At 36.3% G+C, this 17,484-nt stretch overlaps 1 protein-coding gene across 1 annotated transcript in view; it reads left to right on the plus strand.

Annotated features, from left to right (window-relative positions):
• Nucleotides 1-17,484, plus strand: part of LOC124613763 — a 195,103-nt gene that overhangs the window by 92,015 nt on the left and 85,604 nt on the right. The window contains exon 7 of the mRNA XM_047142479.1: nt 15,882-16,135. Coding sequence (XP_046998435.1) covers nt 15,882-16,135 — 254 coding nt within the window. The remainder of the gene's footprint in view (nt 1-15,881; nt 16,136-17,484) is intronic.

Genomic DNA, 17,484 nt, shown 5'->3' on the forward strand with positions numbered 1-17,484 from the left:
TTGGAAGAGGCTGTACCATGACACACTTCTATAGGTAGTTATCTCCGTATACTGATTGCAATGAACACAAACATTTCTGTTATACCACAATTAATATTGACCTAGTATTCAAGATGGTTTTTACTGCATATTGCCTCTGCTGCTGCACCAGATTATTTCCATTTTTATTATCACATAACATGCCTTATACAATCAAAGATTGTGACATAGGTGACTTGTCAGTTTTACACTATATATAATAATACTAAAAATAGACAATAAACTAATAATACATATGGTGTAATATGTTCAAAGAGGTATTTTAATTACAATTGTAATGCATTGTTGCCATTCATGAAATCTTCTACACTATAGTGACATTTATCTTTCAGATATTTTTCCAGATCTCTTTGATACCTTTTACATTTGGGTCATCCATACCTTTTCATATTTTATTTACAAATTTCATGCCCATATAGTATGGGGTTTTTTCATATGATTTTAATCGGTGGGTAGGTAACATGTAGCTTGTTCTATATCTAGTATCATATTGATGCAAGAAGCAGTTACCCTCAAAAAGTTGTTGGTTTCTTTTCGCGAAAGTGAGAGTTTCATAGATGTATATGTTTGGAATGCTCATTAGATCTAGTTTTACAAATAAAGGTTTACAATGTTGCTTTGATTTTGCTCTCACCATTGGTTGGATGATTCTGTTTTGTAGTCTAAAAGCTCTAAGTAAATTTTTTTTCCAGACCCCCCAGAAAATTATACTATACATAATGACTGAAACAAAATATGCATTATATACAGTTTTTCTTACAGCTAAATCAGTAAAACTATACAAGATATTCATAATAACACAAGGCTATTCAGTTGACCGAGTATGTAGTCCACTTGGTGACTCCATAACAGGTTTTTATTGACTAATATGCCAAGGAATTTGACACAGTCTGCAGTCTCTAATTTTTTGTCCATATACCTTATTTCACTTATAGACTGTGCAGATTGTTTTGTGGTGAAATGAACAATTTCTGTTTTTGTAAAACTTAATGTCAAGTTATTGTTTTTGACCCATGTTTCCATTTCCTCAAGTGTGTGTTCAATATTACGAATTAGGTCTACCTCATTTTTTCAACAGACTACAGCTGTTGCATCATCTGCTTAGAGGATTGTATCAGACTGAACCTGGCATGGCATATCATTGATATAATATTGAAAAAGTAGAGGCCCTAATATCGAACCTTGTGGAACACCTGATTGAGTGTGTTTTAAGCCAGAGAGAAATTTCTTGCAATTGATATTAATAAATACTCTTTGTTTTCTGTTTGCCAAGTATGATGACATCCAGCTAAGAGATTGACCTTGTAAACCATAGTGTGCCAATTTTTGGAGAAGCAGGTCATGACTTACTGTGTCAAAGGACAGGTCACAAAAGATCTGCTGACTTTTGTGACTAATTCATTTATTGCATGGATTGTGCTGCAGCCTTTTCTGAAACCATATTGATTGCATAAGATAATGCTGTTTGATGAAGTGTGATTTTCGATCTGATCACGTGTATCTCTTTCAAATATTTTTGAGAAAATTGGTAACAGAGAGAGTGGCCTATAATTGCCCAATTCACCTTGTTTGCCTTTTTTATGTACTGGCGGAACTTCTGCATATTTTAATCGATCTGGGAAGCATCCCTCATCAAGCGATTGGTTGATTTTGGAAGAGAGTGGATATGCAATACTGTGATGGACTATTTCTATTATTTCAGTGGGGACCTCATCCTACCCCACAGATTTTGAATTTTTTAGGGACATGATTGGAAGATAGTGGTCATCAGGTATGTCTTAATATCTCCAAACCCAGGGAAGGATTGCCAGAAAGTGAAGCTATGACTAAAACAGCTCACATCAGGCCTAGCAGTAGATGGGTAACTGTAAAATCGAAGGGAGCTCTTACAAACATGTTGTTGTTGTTGTGGTCTTCAGTCCTGAAACTGGTTTGATGCAGCTCTCCATGCTACTCTATCCTGTGCAAGCTGCTTCATCTCCCAGTGACTACTGCAACCTAAATCCTTCTGAATCTGCTTAGTGTATTCATCTCTTGGTCTCCCTCTACGATTTTTACCCTCCACGGTGCCCTCCAATACTAAATTGGTGATCCCTTGGTGCCTCAGAACATGTCCTACCAACCAATCCCTTCTACTAGTCAAGTTGTGCCACAAATTTCTCTTCTCCTCAGTCCTATTCAATACCTCCTCATTAGTTATGTGATCTACCCATCTAATCTTCAGCATTCTTCTGTAGCACCACATTTCAAAAGCTTCTATTCTCTTCTTGTCCAAACTATTTATCGTCCATGTTTCACTTCCATACATGGCTACACTCCATACAAATGCTTTCAGAAACGACTTCCTGACACTTAAATCTATATTCGATGTTAACAAATTTCTCTTCTTCAGAAAACCTTTCCTTGTCATTTCCAGTCTACATTTTATATCTTCTCTACTTCGACCATCATCAGTTATCTTGCTCCCCAAATAGCAAAACTCCTTTACTACTTTAAGTGTCTCATTTCCTAATCTAATTCCCTCAGCATCACCCGACTTTATTCGACTACATTCCATTATCCTCATTTTACTTTTGTTGATGTTCATCTTATATCCTCCTTTCAAGACACTGTCCATTCCGTTCAACTGCTCTTCCAAGTCCTTTGCTGTCTCTGACAGAATTACAATGTCATCGGCGAACCTCAATGTTTTTATTTCTTCTCCATGGATTTTAATACCTACTCCGAATTTTTCTTTTGTTTCCTTCACTGCTTGCTCAATACACAGATTGAATAACATTGGGGACAGGCTACAACCCTGTCTCACTCCCTTCCCAACCACTGCTTCCCTTTCATGTCCCTCGACTCTTATAACTGCCATCATATTAACAATAAATATAGGCAGGACTTTGTGTTACCATAAAATAACAAACTTCTTCTCCCCAGTCTTGTTCAATACCTCCTCATTAGTTATATCAACTACCCAACTAATCTTCAGCATTCTTCTGGAGCACCACATTTCTAAAGTTTCTATTCTCTTCTTGTCCAAACTAGTTATCGTCCATGTTTTACTTCCATACATGGCTACGCTCCATACAAATACTTTCAGAAACAACTTCCTGACACTACAATCTATACTCTATGTTAACAAATTTCTCTTCTTCAGAAATGCTTTCCTTGCCATTGCCAGTCTACATTTTATATCCTCTCTACTTTGACCATCATCAGTTATTTATAAAACTTAATAGTGAACTTAATAGTGAACTTAATAGTGAACAAATTTTCAAATGGAAACGTGGTAAATATTCTATGTTTAAGTGAACATTGGTGTAAAGAGGATGAGCTTGGGTACGAAGTATTGGATGATTACACACTACTTAGTTGCTATTGCAGAAAACAGCAATTACGTGGTGGGGTAGCAATATATGCAAAACACCTCTTGCATCAAACTGTGGCAGGATAAATCTCAATACCCTTTGTGATTAAATGCATTTTGAAATATCAGGTCTATTAATTGAGAGCCTTAAGCTGGTGGTGGTGGTGGTGGTGGTGGTGGTGGTGGTGGTGGTGGTGGTGTACAGGTCACCTAGTGGTGACCCCCATATCTTTCTGGAGAAACTTCAGGAACTTTTAATGTACGTATGTATACCAAAATGGAAAAAAATACAATATTGTCATTGGACAGGATATCAATTCAAGTTTTGATGTCCTACAGGACAGAAAAACTGTGACAGAGCTCAAAAATGTGCTTCAACAATTTAACCTGCATTATGTTAACTGCAAACCTACCAGAGGCTCATCCTGTCTAGACAACATATTTACAAATATTAAGAGAACTTGTATGTGGTTCATGGTGTGGGTTCCTGTAGTCATGTCCTAGTTCATGAACCACGGGCAACATATGAGTGGTCAGGTACGTGGTCCTGACAGTCGGGATACAAGTTACTTTGGAATAAGGCTGGGCATCTCGGACATATTCTGAGTTGTGGTCACCTTTGTGCTCATACAGCAAAGACTACCAAATCCACCGGTTAGTCCCTCAACCATTAGGGGTAAAACCCAATGGGACTTGGGGCAAGTAAGGCTAGCAACCTGCTTCCCTGGTACATTAAATATGATGCTGGCAACAATCAGAGCAAAATGCCTCGGACCTTTGGAGGTGACGGAGTCCCACCTCTAACTGACAAACCAGGGACTCCTAAGATATGACTTGGCAAAGAAATGGTAATGAGATGGGGAGCTATTAATATCAATGAGGGCTACTCTGGGAAGAAGGTAGAGCTGGCAGAGGCTGCAAGTAAGATGGGGCTGGACGTTTTAGCTGTTAGTGACATTCGGGTAAGGGGTGAGAAAGAAGAGGAAGTGGGAGAATACAAGGTCTACCTGTCAGGAGTCAAAGCAGGAATAGCACAATTGGGTGTAGGGCTTTACATCAGGAAAGAAATGGAACCCAGCGTAGTTGCAATAAGGTATGTAAACGAACGGCTAATGTGGATAGATTTGACAGTGTCTAGCAAGAAAATTAGGATTGTGTCAGTATATTCGCATTGTGAAGGGACAGATCAATATAAGATGGATAGTTTTTATGAGGCACTCAGTGATGTAGTTGTTAGAGTAAAGGACAAGGACAGTGTTCTGCTCATGGGTGATTTTAACGCCAGGATTGGAAATCGAACAGAAGGGTATGCAAAGGTTACGGGTAAATTTGGATAGGATATGGAGGCAAACAGGAACGGGAAACAACTCTTGGATTTCTGTGCCAGTATGGGCTTAGTAATCACAAACTCCTTTTTTAAACATAAGAACATTCACCGGTATACTTGGGAAGGCAGGGGAACCAGATCTGTCATTGACTATATAATAACAGATCAGGAATTCAGGAAGGCTGTGAGGGACACAGGTGTATTCAGGGGATTCTTTGAGGACACTGATCATTATTTAATCTGCAGTGAAATTGGGATTGTGAGGCCGAAAGTGCAGGAGATCAGGTCCATATCTAGGAGGATAAGAGTGGAGAAACTTCAGGATAAGGAAATCAGGCACAAGTACATAACAGCGATCTCAGAAAGGTACCAGTTAGTTGAATGTAGTCAATTACAATCATTGGAAAAGGAATGGACAAGGTACAGGGACACAGTACTAGAAGTGGCTAAAGAATGCCTTGGAACAGTAGTGTGTAAAAGTAGGATGAAGCAAACAGCTTGGTGGAATGACACAGTCAAGGCAGCCTGTAAAAAGAAAAAGAAGGCGTATCAAAAATGGCTACATACTAGAACTCAGGTAGACAGAGAAAGTTATGTTGAAGAAACAAACAAAGCCAAACAGATAATTGCAGCATCCAAGAAGAAATCTTGGGAAGACTTTGGAAACAGGTTGGAGACTATGGGTCAAGCTGCTGGAAAACCATTCTGGAGTGTAATTAGCAGTCTTCGAAAGGGAGGTAAGAAGCAAATGACAAGTATTGTGGACAGGTCAGGAATACTGCTGATGACTCCTGTGGATGCCTTGGGCAGATGGAGGGAATATTTTGAAGAGTTGCTCAATGTAGATGAAAATACGATCGGTAATGTTTCAGGTTTCGAGGTAGTATGGGATAGGAATGATGATGGAAATAGGATCACATTTGAGGAAGTGGAGAAAATGGTCAATAGATTGCAGTGCAATAAAGCAGCTGGGGTGGATGAAATTAAATCGGAACTCATCAAGTACAGTGCAATGTCAGGTCTCAAATGGCTACACAGGATAATTGAAATTGCCTGGGAGTTGGGACAGGTTCCATCAGACTGGACAAAAGCAGTAATCACACCAGTCTTTAAACATGGAAACATGTAACAACTACAGAGGTATCTCTGTAATCAGTGTTGTGGGTAAAATCTTCTCAGGTATTGTTGAAAGGAAAGTGTGAGTATTAGTTGAGGACCAATTGGATGAAAATCAGTGTGGGTTTAGGTCTCTTAGAGGTTGTCAGGACCAGATCTTTAGCTTACGGCAAATAATGGAGAAGTGTTATGAGTGGAACAGGGGATTGTATCTATGCTTTATAGATCTAGAAAAGGCATATGACCGGGTTCCTAGGAGGAAGTTATTGTCTGTTCTACAAGATTATGGAATAGGAGACAAACTTTTGCAAGCAATTAAAGGTCTTTACATAGTCAGGCAGCAGTTAGAGTTGACGGTAAATTGCGTTTATGGTTCAGAGTAGTTTCAGGGGTAAGACAAGGTTGCAACCTGTCTCCACTGTTGTTCATATTATTTATGGATCATATGTTGAAAACAATAGACTGTCTGGGTGAGCTTAAGATATGTGAACACAAAATAAGCAGTCTTGCATATGCGAATGACTTAGTTGTGATGGCACATTCTATTGAAAGTTTGCAAAGTAATATTTCAGAGCTAGATCAGAAATGTAAGGACTGTGGTATGAAGATTAGCATCTCCTAAACGAAAGTAATGTCAGTGGGAAAGAAATATAAATGGATTGAGTCCCAAATAGGAGGAACAAAGTTAGAACAGGTGGACGGTTTCAAGTACTTAGGATGCATATTCTCACAGGATGGCAACATGGTGAAAGAACTGGAAGCGAGGTGTAGCAAAGCTAATGCAGTGAGCACTCAGCTACGATCTACTCTCTTCTGCAAGAAGGAAGTCAGTACCAAGACTAAGTTATCTGTGCACCGTTCAATCATTCGACCAACTTTGTTGTATGGGAGCGAAAGCTGGGTGGATTCAGGTTACCTTATCAACAAGGTTGAGGTTACGGACATGAAAGTAGCTAGGATGATTGCAGGTACTAGTAGATGGGAACAATGGCAGGAGGGTGTCCACAATGAGGAAATCAAAGAAAAACTGGGAATGAACTCTATAGATGTAGCAGTCAGGGTGAACAGGCTTAGATGGTGGGGTCATGTTACACAAATGTGTGAAGCAAGGTTACCCAAGAGACTCATGGGTTCAGCAGTAGAGGGTAGGAGGAATCGAGGCAGACCAAGGAGAAGGTACCTGGATTCGGTTAAGAATGATTTTGAAGTAATAGGTTTAACATCAGAAGAGGCACCAGTGTTAGCACTGAATAGGGGATCGTGGAGGAATTTTACAAGGGGGCTATGCTCCAGACTGAACGCTGAAAGGCATAATCAGTCTTAGATGATGATGATGATGATGATGATGATGATGATGATGATGATGTAATTAGTTTCCCTTACTCAGACCATGATGCAATATATCTTAGTCTTAATAATGTAACTTCAGACTGCACCAAACCATAATCTAAAATTATAACTAGACCAGTGAGCGGAGAGAGGATCAATAGGTTTAGACATGCCCTCACCTATTTCAGTTGGGACACACGTTTTATTAGGCTCAACACTGTTCAGCTGATATTGTTTTCACCGAGTTTTTCTCCATATTTTTAAATATATTTGAAAATAACATCCAACTGAAAAAATGTACAGTGAATATTAGTAGTAATTACAAGAAAATAAAAATGAAGGAATGGTATACTCCACAGTTAGGGAAACTGAAAAATACTGTTATGCTGTAGTCTAGTCTGTACAAAACCAGTAAATCAGAACTGTATAAAGATTTGTATGCTAAAGCTTAATACAAGTATAGGAAGGCAATAAATGAAGCAAAGAAACTGCATGACAGTAAACATTGAAAAATCTAACAATAAATGCAAAAAGGTGTGGAGTGTAATAAACTCCATTGTACACACTAAACACAAAGAGGAAATTGCCATTATCCCAGAAGAATTTAACAAATATTGCATTCAGTCCATTGAAGAAATCAGTACTTCAATAATCAAACCACCTGAAAATGTACTTAGTATTTTGGACAGCTGCTTTGAAAAGCTTCCTCCAAGCACATTCACTTTCAAAGAAGTGAGCCCAAATAATATCCAAAAGTAGTGAAAAATTTCAAACCTTCAGTTAGTGTTGATTACTATGATATGTCATGTAATTTGTTAAAAGATGTTATTGATTGTGTGATTTATCCTTTAACTTTTTGTGTTAACAAATGCCTCGTTGAAAGTAAGTTCCCTGATGTACTAAAAATTTGTAGAGTTGTGCCCACATATGAAAAAGGGGAAAAGAACTGTCTCGCTAGTTACAGACCTATATCCATAACCCCAGTTTTTCAAAAATTTTAGAAACAATTATGTATGAGCAAGTTAGTGTCTACTTGGGTAAACTAAATATAATTAGTGATAAACAGTTTGGATTTAGGGAAGGGTAAATCCACAACAGATGCAATGGACTCCCTAGTAAAAATAGTCCTAGATGTATTTGAGGCTAGGGACTATGCCCAGGCTACATTTTGTGACCTGAGCAGAGGCTTTGACTGTGTAGAGCATGACACTGTGTCGAATAAGCTAGTTTACTATGGTTTTGATGACAACAGTATAAATGTGTTCAGATCTTTTCTAGAGAACTGTCAACAAGTTGTGTGCATTGGAAGGGAGAAATCAAATTTGGTTAATGTTAGGTACAGAGTGCCTCAAGGGTCAGTGTTTTTACCTTTACTGTTTATTTAATGACCTGCCCTCACTTATAAATTCTCACACAATATTGTATGCTGATGACACAAATTTTCTACATAAAAGCTCTGATCTAGGCACACTGAAAACACTGACCGAATATACCCTTGCTAAGTCCTCATTATGGTTCAAAGTTAGTGGCTTCTTACTAAATGAGAGCTAAACCCAGACACTTTACTTTAGCCTCAAAGAGATTCCTAACTACTAAAAATTAGAAACGGTAAAATTTCTAGGTGTTACTATTGACAATAATTTGACATGGGAACCACACATTAAAAAATATTGGCTAGGCTTTCAAGAGTTATTTATCTAATTAGGAACTTAAATGACATGTTCCCAATGACTATGTGAGATCAGCATATTTTGCCTTCTTCCAAAGCATCATCTCTTACGGAATTCTACTGTGGGGTAGTATCTGTCATGTAAATGATATTTTACTGTTACAGAAGAAAGTAATAAGAATAATAACGGATTGTGATAAAACACAACATTGTAAACCTGTGTTTATTAAATTGCAGTGTCTTACCATAGTAAACTTATTCATCTATGATGTTTTATTGTACGTTAGAGACGATGTCTCTAATTTTGTGTTGAAAAGTGATATTCATAACCGTAATACTAGATACAGAACATCTGTAGACATGCCATGTCATAGATTATGAAAATTGCAGAACTCCTACCTAGTTCTTGGACTAAGTGCTGACTTTAAAGAACTGCCTGTAAATATTTTTAAAGCTAAATTATACAAGCTACTAGTGAACAATCTGTTTTACACCATTGATGAATTTTTTTTTGAAGATGAAAATACTGTATTCTAATGTGTACCTATTTTATGTAAACCAATTTACATCAATATAGTAGTTTATGTAGAAATATATGCTCTTGACTTTGTCTATTGCTGTAATCAGTCAAATGACAATAAATTTTTATTATTATTTCTTTCCTTTCTCAGACGTTTTGTCTGGTTAAAAATAGAAAGTAACACGGACCTTGATCAAGTGTGACTTCCTTTTAACTGTACGGTATATGTTACATTGCATTTAGGAACTTTCGGGTAATTGAATATGTATCAATGATTACAGATTTCTGTTGTTGTATATATACGTTTGGATGTAGCTGTATTGCGTTGATGCACCGGTGGATATTGTGTGGTATGACTCCTGTAGTTGATAGTATAATTGGTATAATGTCAACTTTATCCTGATGCCACATGTCCTTGACTTCCTCAGCCAGTTGGATGTATTTTTCAATTTTTTCTCCTGTTTTCTTCTGTATACTTGTTGTATTGGGTATGGATATTTCGATTAGTTGTGTTAATTTCTTCTTTTTATTGGTGAGTATGATGTCAGGTTTGTTATGTGGTGGTGTTTTATCTGGTATAATGGTTCTGGTCCAGTATAATTTGTATTCACCATTCTCCAGTACATTTTGTGGTGCATTCTTGTATGTGGGAACGTGTTGTTTTGTTAGTTTATGTTGTATGGCAAGTTGTTGATGTATTATTTTTGCTACATTGTCATGTCTTCTGGTGTATTCTGTATTTGCTGGTATTGTACATCTGCTTGTGATGTGATCTACTGTTTCTATTTGTTGTTTGCAAAGTCTGCATTTATCTGTTGTGGTATTGGGATCTTTAATAATATGCTTGCTGTAATATCTTGTGTTTATTGTTTGATCCTGTATTGCAATCATGAATCCTTCTGTCTCACTGCATATATTGCCTTTTCTTAGCCATGTGTTGAATGTATCTTGATTGATGTGTGGCTGTGTTAGATGATACGGGTGCTTGCCATGTAGTGTTTTCTTTTTCCAATTCACTTTCTTTGTATCTGTTGATGTTATGTGATCTAAAGGGTTGTAGAAGTGGTTATGAAATTGCAGTGGTGTAGCCGATATATTTATACGAGTGATTGCTTTGTGTATTTTGCTAGTTTCTGCTCATTCTATAAAGATTTTTTTTAAATTGTCTACCTGCCCTTAATGTAGGTTTTTTATGTCGATAAATCCTCTTCCTCCTTCCTTTCTGCTTAATGTGAATCTTTCAGTTGCTGAATGTATGTGATGTATTCTATATTTGTGGCATTGTGATCGTGTAAGTGTATTGACTGCTTCTAGGTCTGTGTCACTCCATTTCACTACTCCAAATGAGTAGGTCAATATTGGTATAGCATAAGTATTTATAGCTTTTGTCTTGTTTCTTGCTGTCAATTCTGTTTTCAGTATTTTTGTTAGTCTTTGTCTATATTTTTCTTTTAGTTCTTCTTTAATACTTGTATTAGCTATTCCTATTTTTTGTCTGTATCCTAGATATTTATAGGCATCTGTTTTTTCCATCGCTTCTATGCAGTTGCTGTGGTTATCCAATATGTAATCTTCTTGTTTAGTGTGTTTTCCCTTGACTATGCTATTTTTCTTACATTTGTCTGTTCCAAAAGCCATATTTATATCATTGCTGAATACTTCTGTTATCTTTAGTAATTGGTTGAGCTATTGATTTGTTGCTGCCAGTAGTTTTAGATCATCCAAGTATAGCAAATGTGTGATTTTTTGTTGGTATGTTCCGGTAATATTATATCCATAATTTGTATTATTTAGCATGTTGGATAGTGGGTTCAGAGCAAGGCAGAACCAGAAAGGACTTATTGAGTCGCCTTGGTATATTCCACGCTTAATCTGTATTGGCTGTGATGTGATATTATTTGAATTTGTTTGGATATTAAGTATGGTTTTCCAATTTTTCATTACTATGTTTAGGAATTGTATCAATTTAGGATCTACTTTGTATATTTCCAATATTTGTAGTAACCATGAGTGGGGTACACTATCAAAAGCTTTTTGGTAATCAATGTATGTGTAGTGTAGCGACCTTTGTTTGGTTTTAGCTTGATATGTCACCTCTGCATCTATTATCAGTTGCTCTTTATATCCTCGTGCTCCTTTGCAGCAGCCTTTTTGTTCTTCATATATAATTTTGTTCTGTGTTGTATGTGTCATTAATTTCTGTGTAATGACTGATGTTAATATTTTGTAATGTGGGTTTCATTTCATCTTTCCCTCTCCTTCCCTCTTTCCTGATGAAGCAACCTTGGGTTGCGAAAGCTTTTTTTTTTAATTGTCTCTATCAACATACCAACGCTTTCATTTGGTAAGTTATAGCATCTTTGTTTTTAGAAATACTTACAATATTGTCAATACATGTTGCAGAGGTTGCTGTAATTCTTGTATATTGATCAAAATTGAGATTTAGCCCATTTGTGGCTGCCATGTTCTTTAAGTGTGAAGAAAATTTGTCATCAGTCCTTACATCTATGTTGAAGTCAGCATATATAACAACTTTCTTGTACAGTTTTTCACTTTTTACTCTATGTAGCAATGTATCAAACTTATCTAAAAATACAGAGCTTATATGGTACCTAGGGGTGTGATATATGCTGATAATTAATATGTTATACTCTTTAAGTTCTATACAACTACTTTCAAATGTACATTCTTCATTCAGATGGCTAAAATACTGTCTGATATCGTAGTCTACCAAGGAATGAACTAATATGCAAGAGCCTCCAAACCCATTGGTTCCACAAAAGTTGGTAGCCAGTTTATAGCCTGTAAGTTTATTTGGGAGACTGATATTTTCAGATTTTAGCCAATTTTCATTAAGACATATTACTTTCACAGATTGTTTCACATTTTCTAGCAAAATTTCTATATCATAAAGCTTCCTGATCATTCCTTCAGACAGACCTCTGATGTTAAAGAGCATAATGAAATTACTACTGCATATATTATTAAGTAGACGGTCTTTAAAACCAATTTGACTATAAAGTAATGGATCATCCACATGAGTGTTGACTGCTTGTTCTGGATTCAGTGTATTGGGCCAAATTAAGAAAGAATTGGCCCCTTTCATCAGTTTCCCTGTGTGAGAGCATCTGGATGATGAGTAGGTACAGTTTTCTTGACGATAATTTTGATCTCTGCTGTATCTTCTGAGACTGGTTCTGGCACCGTCTCATGTCCTGGATGTGATGTTCCTGTTTGAGCTGGTGCTGTGGCTGTGACTAAGTGTGTGATTTTGAAATTGTTTTCCCATTTTTCCATTTACTTGGTTCAAACTGGTTGCATGGAAATTGGTTTTCTTGCAATGTAATCTTTTTGTATTAATTTCGCTAGCATTTTGCCAATGTATGACTTGCCAGCATTATTATAATGTAGTCCATGTTTCATAAACAAATCTCTTTCATCAGGAAGATAGAAAAATGTTACATTTTGATAGGACTTGCTTATTTTGTAGAACTGTCTATTTACTTTTCCAAGCTCCAGATTTACGATGTAATTGTCTTGCAGGTCATATCTGTGAGGCAAGCTAGTAACTATGATGTTCGGAACTTCCAGATCTAGTAATGTAGTTTTTAAACACTAGTTTCACACATGAGCTGATTACTGTATATATTATAGTTTTCAGATAATCTGCATCTTCTGCTCCACACATGCTAACACCTTTAATTTTCTGATTACCTTACCTCTTAGCAGAAATTTTTTAACCATGACATCAATTTACTTTCATCATATTTCATAAAACCAGAATAAACACAGTATCTCATAGATTTTTACCAAATACTACTGCTGTTTTGTTGCCTTTTCTTCCATCCTCTTATGATTCCATTACTTATCACTAATGCAACATAATATATATAGATAACATTGGAGAAACCTTTTCTAAAATAATCATATACTAAAGTATCCTGCTGTACAAAATACATCAAAGTCGAAGATAGAATGTTTCTGATTCACTTATAAACTACAGATAGGATAGGAGAAGAGTTTGACTGCCTCGGGAAACAAGAAAGATGAGACAGACAGTTGGGGTAAGTATTATTGCCACATAACTGAAACCAACACAGAATGCTGAACCCCCTACTTGCTTTTTGCACATGAAATTAGTCCCAAATATTACATCAATGCTGAGATTTTGAATCACCAAGAAATTGCACTCCAAAAGCTGTCCTACCAATTCCACAGTTGATAGTACCTCTCGCATCACAATCAAGTTGAACACTGACTACTGTAAATGATGTAGCAGACAGTTGCAGCATTGCGTTCAACAGTTCTTTACATTCACTGTTCACATCTTCCCAAAATTAAAATTACATGGCCAACTGACAGTTGGTAAAGGCTAAGGCTCACTAATAGTTTGCAGGCAAACATCAGCATGCTGCTACAATAGTTTGCTGTTCAACATCTATGAGCAGTAAATACCTAACCACACACACTTCACAGCTCTTGCCGAATAATAAGGTATGTGTGACACTATTTCTCAAATAAATTGAACAGACACTGTCATTGTTGTTACTCTAACTGACTCAGACTTCCCATCTGAAAATCAGACATGGACTGACTGTCTTGGGACCAAAAATTGGGCCTTTATATATCATCACGGTAGTAGGCAGTGAAACTATACATTTTTTGATATTAAAGTTACAGAAATTACAGTCAAAAAATACCTCATTCAATTAACTGAATACATCAAAAAATTCTGCCTTTTTAACACTTCCTTCTGTCACAAAATTTAGGCAAAATTATTTGTTTAAATAATGAAATTAACAGATATAGTTATACAAACAATACTTCGGCAAACCTGGCAATTATTTTTGACTTAATTAAGGACTGGCTTTGCTAATATGTTTTCTAATGGAGCCAAATAAATACTTTAAGAATCCTAGTAGTTCTTCCTCCAAATGTTTATAATTAGTACAGAATTTAATTTGTTTATAATCCAGCAATAGAATTTAAGTGACAAAAAATTACTGAATTCACCCTATAGCAAAAGATACTAACTAGGAATAGTCAAAGTAAATTATGAAATTGATTACATACACAAAACTAAGCACAAAATTATATCTGGTGCTATATTTCTTAAGCATGAGGGCCAACCTTCCTCTCCATAGGTACGCCAATTATACTTGTGCATTTTAATGGTAATTAGGCAAAATTGAAAATAAAATGAATTTAAGGAGCCAGATGGCAAAATGAGAGGAAGTAAAAAGATCCCAGCTTGCTTTGTCACAAAAGTGTTGCATTTGTTATTGAACTCTGACTACCAACAGAAGCAATTTCAGATAATGGGACTACAGCTCTGCATGTGCCACTGAGGATCTTCAGTTTATAACCAAGTAAACTAACTTACATAAGATATGTCAGACCAGTTATGTAATCTAGAGTATCTCAAAAAATATTTTTATGTCTTTCTGAGGTAGCAGGTTTTTCATGATTTGCACAATATATAAGGAGTTTATTTAACACATCAGATGAGTTAGCATCATTCGTGCAATTTTCCATTTCCCTTCTAGGCTGCTTTTCATTTCCCTTTGGACTCTTCAACGAAGATATTTCTCTCTCGTCTTTGCTGCTTGTATTTCCATCTCATATAGTTTTTATGCTGCACTCTGTCCAATTTGAAAAAGGATCACCAGGTTTTAGTATGGTGTATGTGGTAAAAAGTTTGTCTCAGTGCTTTCAGTATACCGGTGTAATTTTTTCTGTTTGCATAGTGTGTCATCAATTTTCACCCTTTTAATTACTTGAGGGCAACATTTATTTTAAATATTAATGAAAGTGTCAAGAAATATATCAAAAGCATTGGTATTGTTACAGTTACTGAAACTTTACCCCTCAGAATAATTTGTCCTTTAGGTGTATAATGCAATATGCTTTCAACATTCTGACATAGTACACATAACATAGAGACTGTTTCCAGTAGCAATTGATGGATGGTACAACCCATTAGCTTTATTTAGCTAATGTAATTGAGTATTTATCTGTTTCACAACACCAGCTTTTTCAGTTGTTCCTTCTTTCGTATGGTGTCAAAAATATGAGAGTTTTTTAAATGGAACACGTTCATTAACAAATACTGCCATTATCCACCCTTTGTGTAGTTACCTGCAATAACTAGTAACTAATTGCTCATGCATAACCCTGTAATTTGTGATACAGTTTTACTGCTTTTCAGTTCATGTTGTGTTAGTACTAATAGATGTGAATGCTCATACACACAAATGTAACATATTTCTAAGATACTGGACATATCACAACCTTCTGGCAATAAACTCCATTAACATAAAACTCCCTTCACCATCATTATTTTTGTGTGATTTTCCTCATTTTCATTTGAGATTTTAATTGCACTGTTCATATGTTCATCTTTGAACAACTGCTCTCTGAAATTTTAATCTAACCAGGGTGCTGTTGTGAGGAATACTGGAAGAACTATTATCAACAGCAGCACAAAATTCCTTTGCATTCTTTCATTTCTGAATTTCTGTTGCAGGTTGTGCATTTACGACTACATGCTGGCCCAATTCCAGAAAATGATTTTGTAGTTAATATTGATGTCTTTAATCTAATTAAGAAGCTGCACAAGCTAATTCCAAATAGTATTGCACCAGTAATAAGTAGTTTGGAATTATGTCTTTGCAGTGAAAATAATGAGAAGTTAAATGCTTTCCAGCTTTTGACACATTTGTACACTGAAGGAAATTGTGAGGGAAAGTACATTTTTCTGTGGAAAGCATTCTTGGAACGGTAAGAGATTCATTTTCTTGTTGCAGCCTATCTTATTAGAAATAGCTTGAGACTGTAATATAGTGGTAATATAGCTGTCTAAAAATAACAATATGACCATAAATGAAGTGTGCGTAATGGAATTGGACAATCAGAAATAAAAGATCAATGAAATAGATGGCACCATAGATATCAAACAAAACTGGGGACATTTTATATGCACAATTAACTATGAGAAAGCTTTGTGCAAGAAAGGTGTGACACTTGCTGAATGTGTACTAAAAACTAATGAACAATGAAGTCCTCACTATATTTGCAAAAAATTCTATGCATTTTGTATTCTGGTTAGTTATGATGAATGTGACATGAATCCTCCAATTTCTGTCCAGATCAAACCAGCAAACAGATTAGTCTCAGGAAGCTGGGGCCTAAGAAAAAATAGTGAAGTCAGTTTAATCAAATGGAAATCGTTGTGGTCTTTGTCTCTTTGGTTTCAAAATTGTTTTTTTAACCTTGATCTCCTTCCAAAGTGTGAAACAATGATAAGCAAAGGCTACCAAAGTCTTTCGAACCAAAGGGATGAAAATAACATGTGGCAAGGAGCATTCATGAAATCAGTGCACCTACTACTGTAATAGTAGTAGTAGTAGTAGTAGTAGTAGTAGCGGTGGTGATGGTGATGGTGATGTGATTTGAGTGTTCAAATGTCCACCCTGTTTACCTTATTCAACCCCCACTGACTACTTCTAAGGAAGATCACTGGATCAGAAAATGCTTTTGATCCATGAAGTTATGGCAGCTGCCAGTTACTGTGAAATTAGCCAGGTGGTGTAGCTCCACTTGCTATATCAGCCCTAATATAAAAAAATATTTCTTCTTCTTTTTGGGTCTCCTTTCCATGTTAAATACATATACCATATACGAGGTGCGGCTAGAAAAAAACCGGACTGATACTGGAAAAAACATTTATTTACAATTATTTACAATTTCATGTTATCTCCTTCAATGTACTCTCCTCCTCGGTTTCTACACCGCTCCATACGAATTTTCCACTGTTCATAGCAATGCTGCAGATCATTTTCGGTAAGTCCATACATTGCTTCCGTCGCTTTTTCTTTTACTGCTCCAACAGTCTCAAATCTAGTTCCTTTCAAAGCTGACTTGACTTTAGGGAAAAGAAAAAAGTCACAGGGGGCCAAATCAGGTGAGTAGGGTGGATGATTTAAGATGGGAATGTTGTGTTTTGCCAAAAACGTCTTCACTGACAATGCACTGTGAGCTGGGGCATTGTCTTGGTGAAGGATCCATGACTTTTTTCTCCACAAATCGTTCCATTTTCTCCATACTCGCTCACGCAGGGTAGCCAGGAC

Source organism: Schistocerca americana, chromosome 4 (genome assembly GCF_021461395.2).
Source record: "Schistocerca americana isolate TAMUIC-IGC-003095 chromosome 4, iqSchAmer2.1, whole genome shotgun sequence".
Lineage (NCBI taxonomy): Eukaryota > Metazoa > Arthropoda > Insecta > Orthoptera > Acrididae > Schistocerca > Schistocerca americana.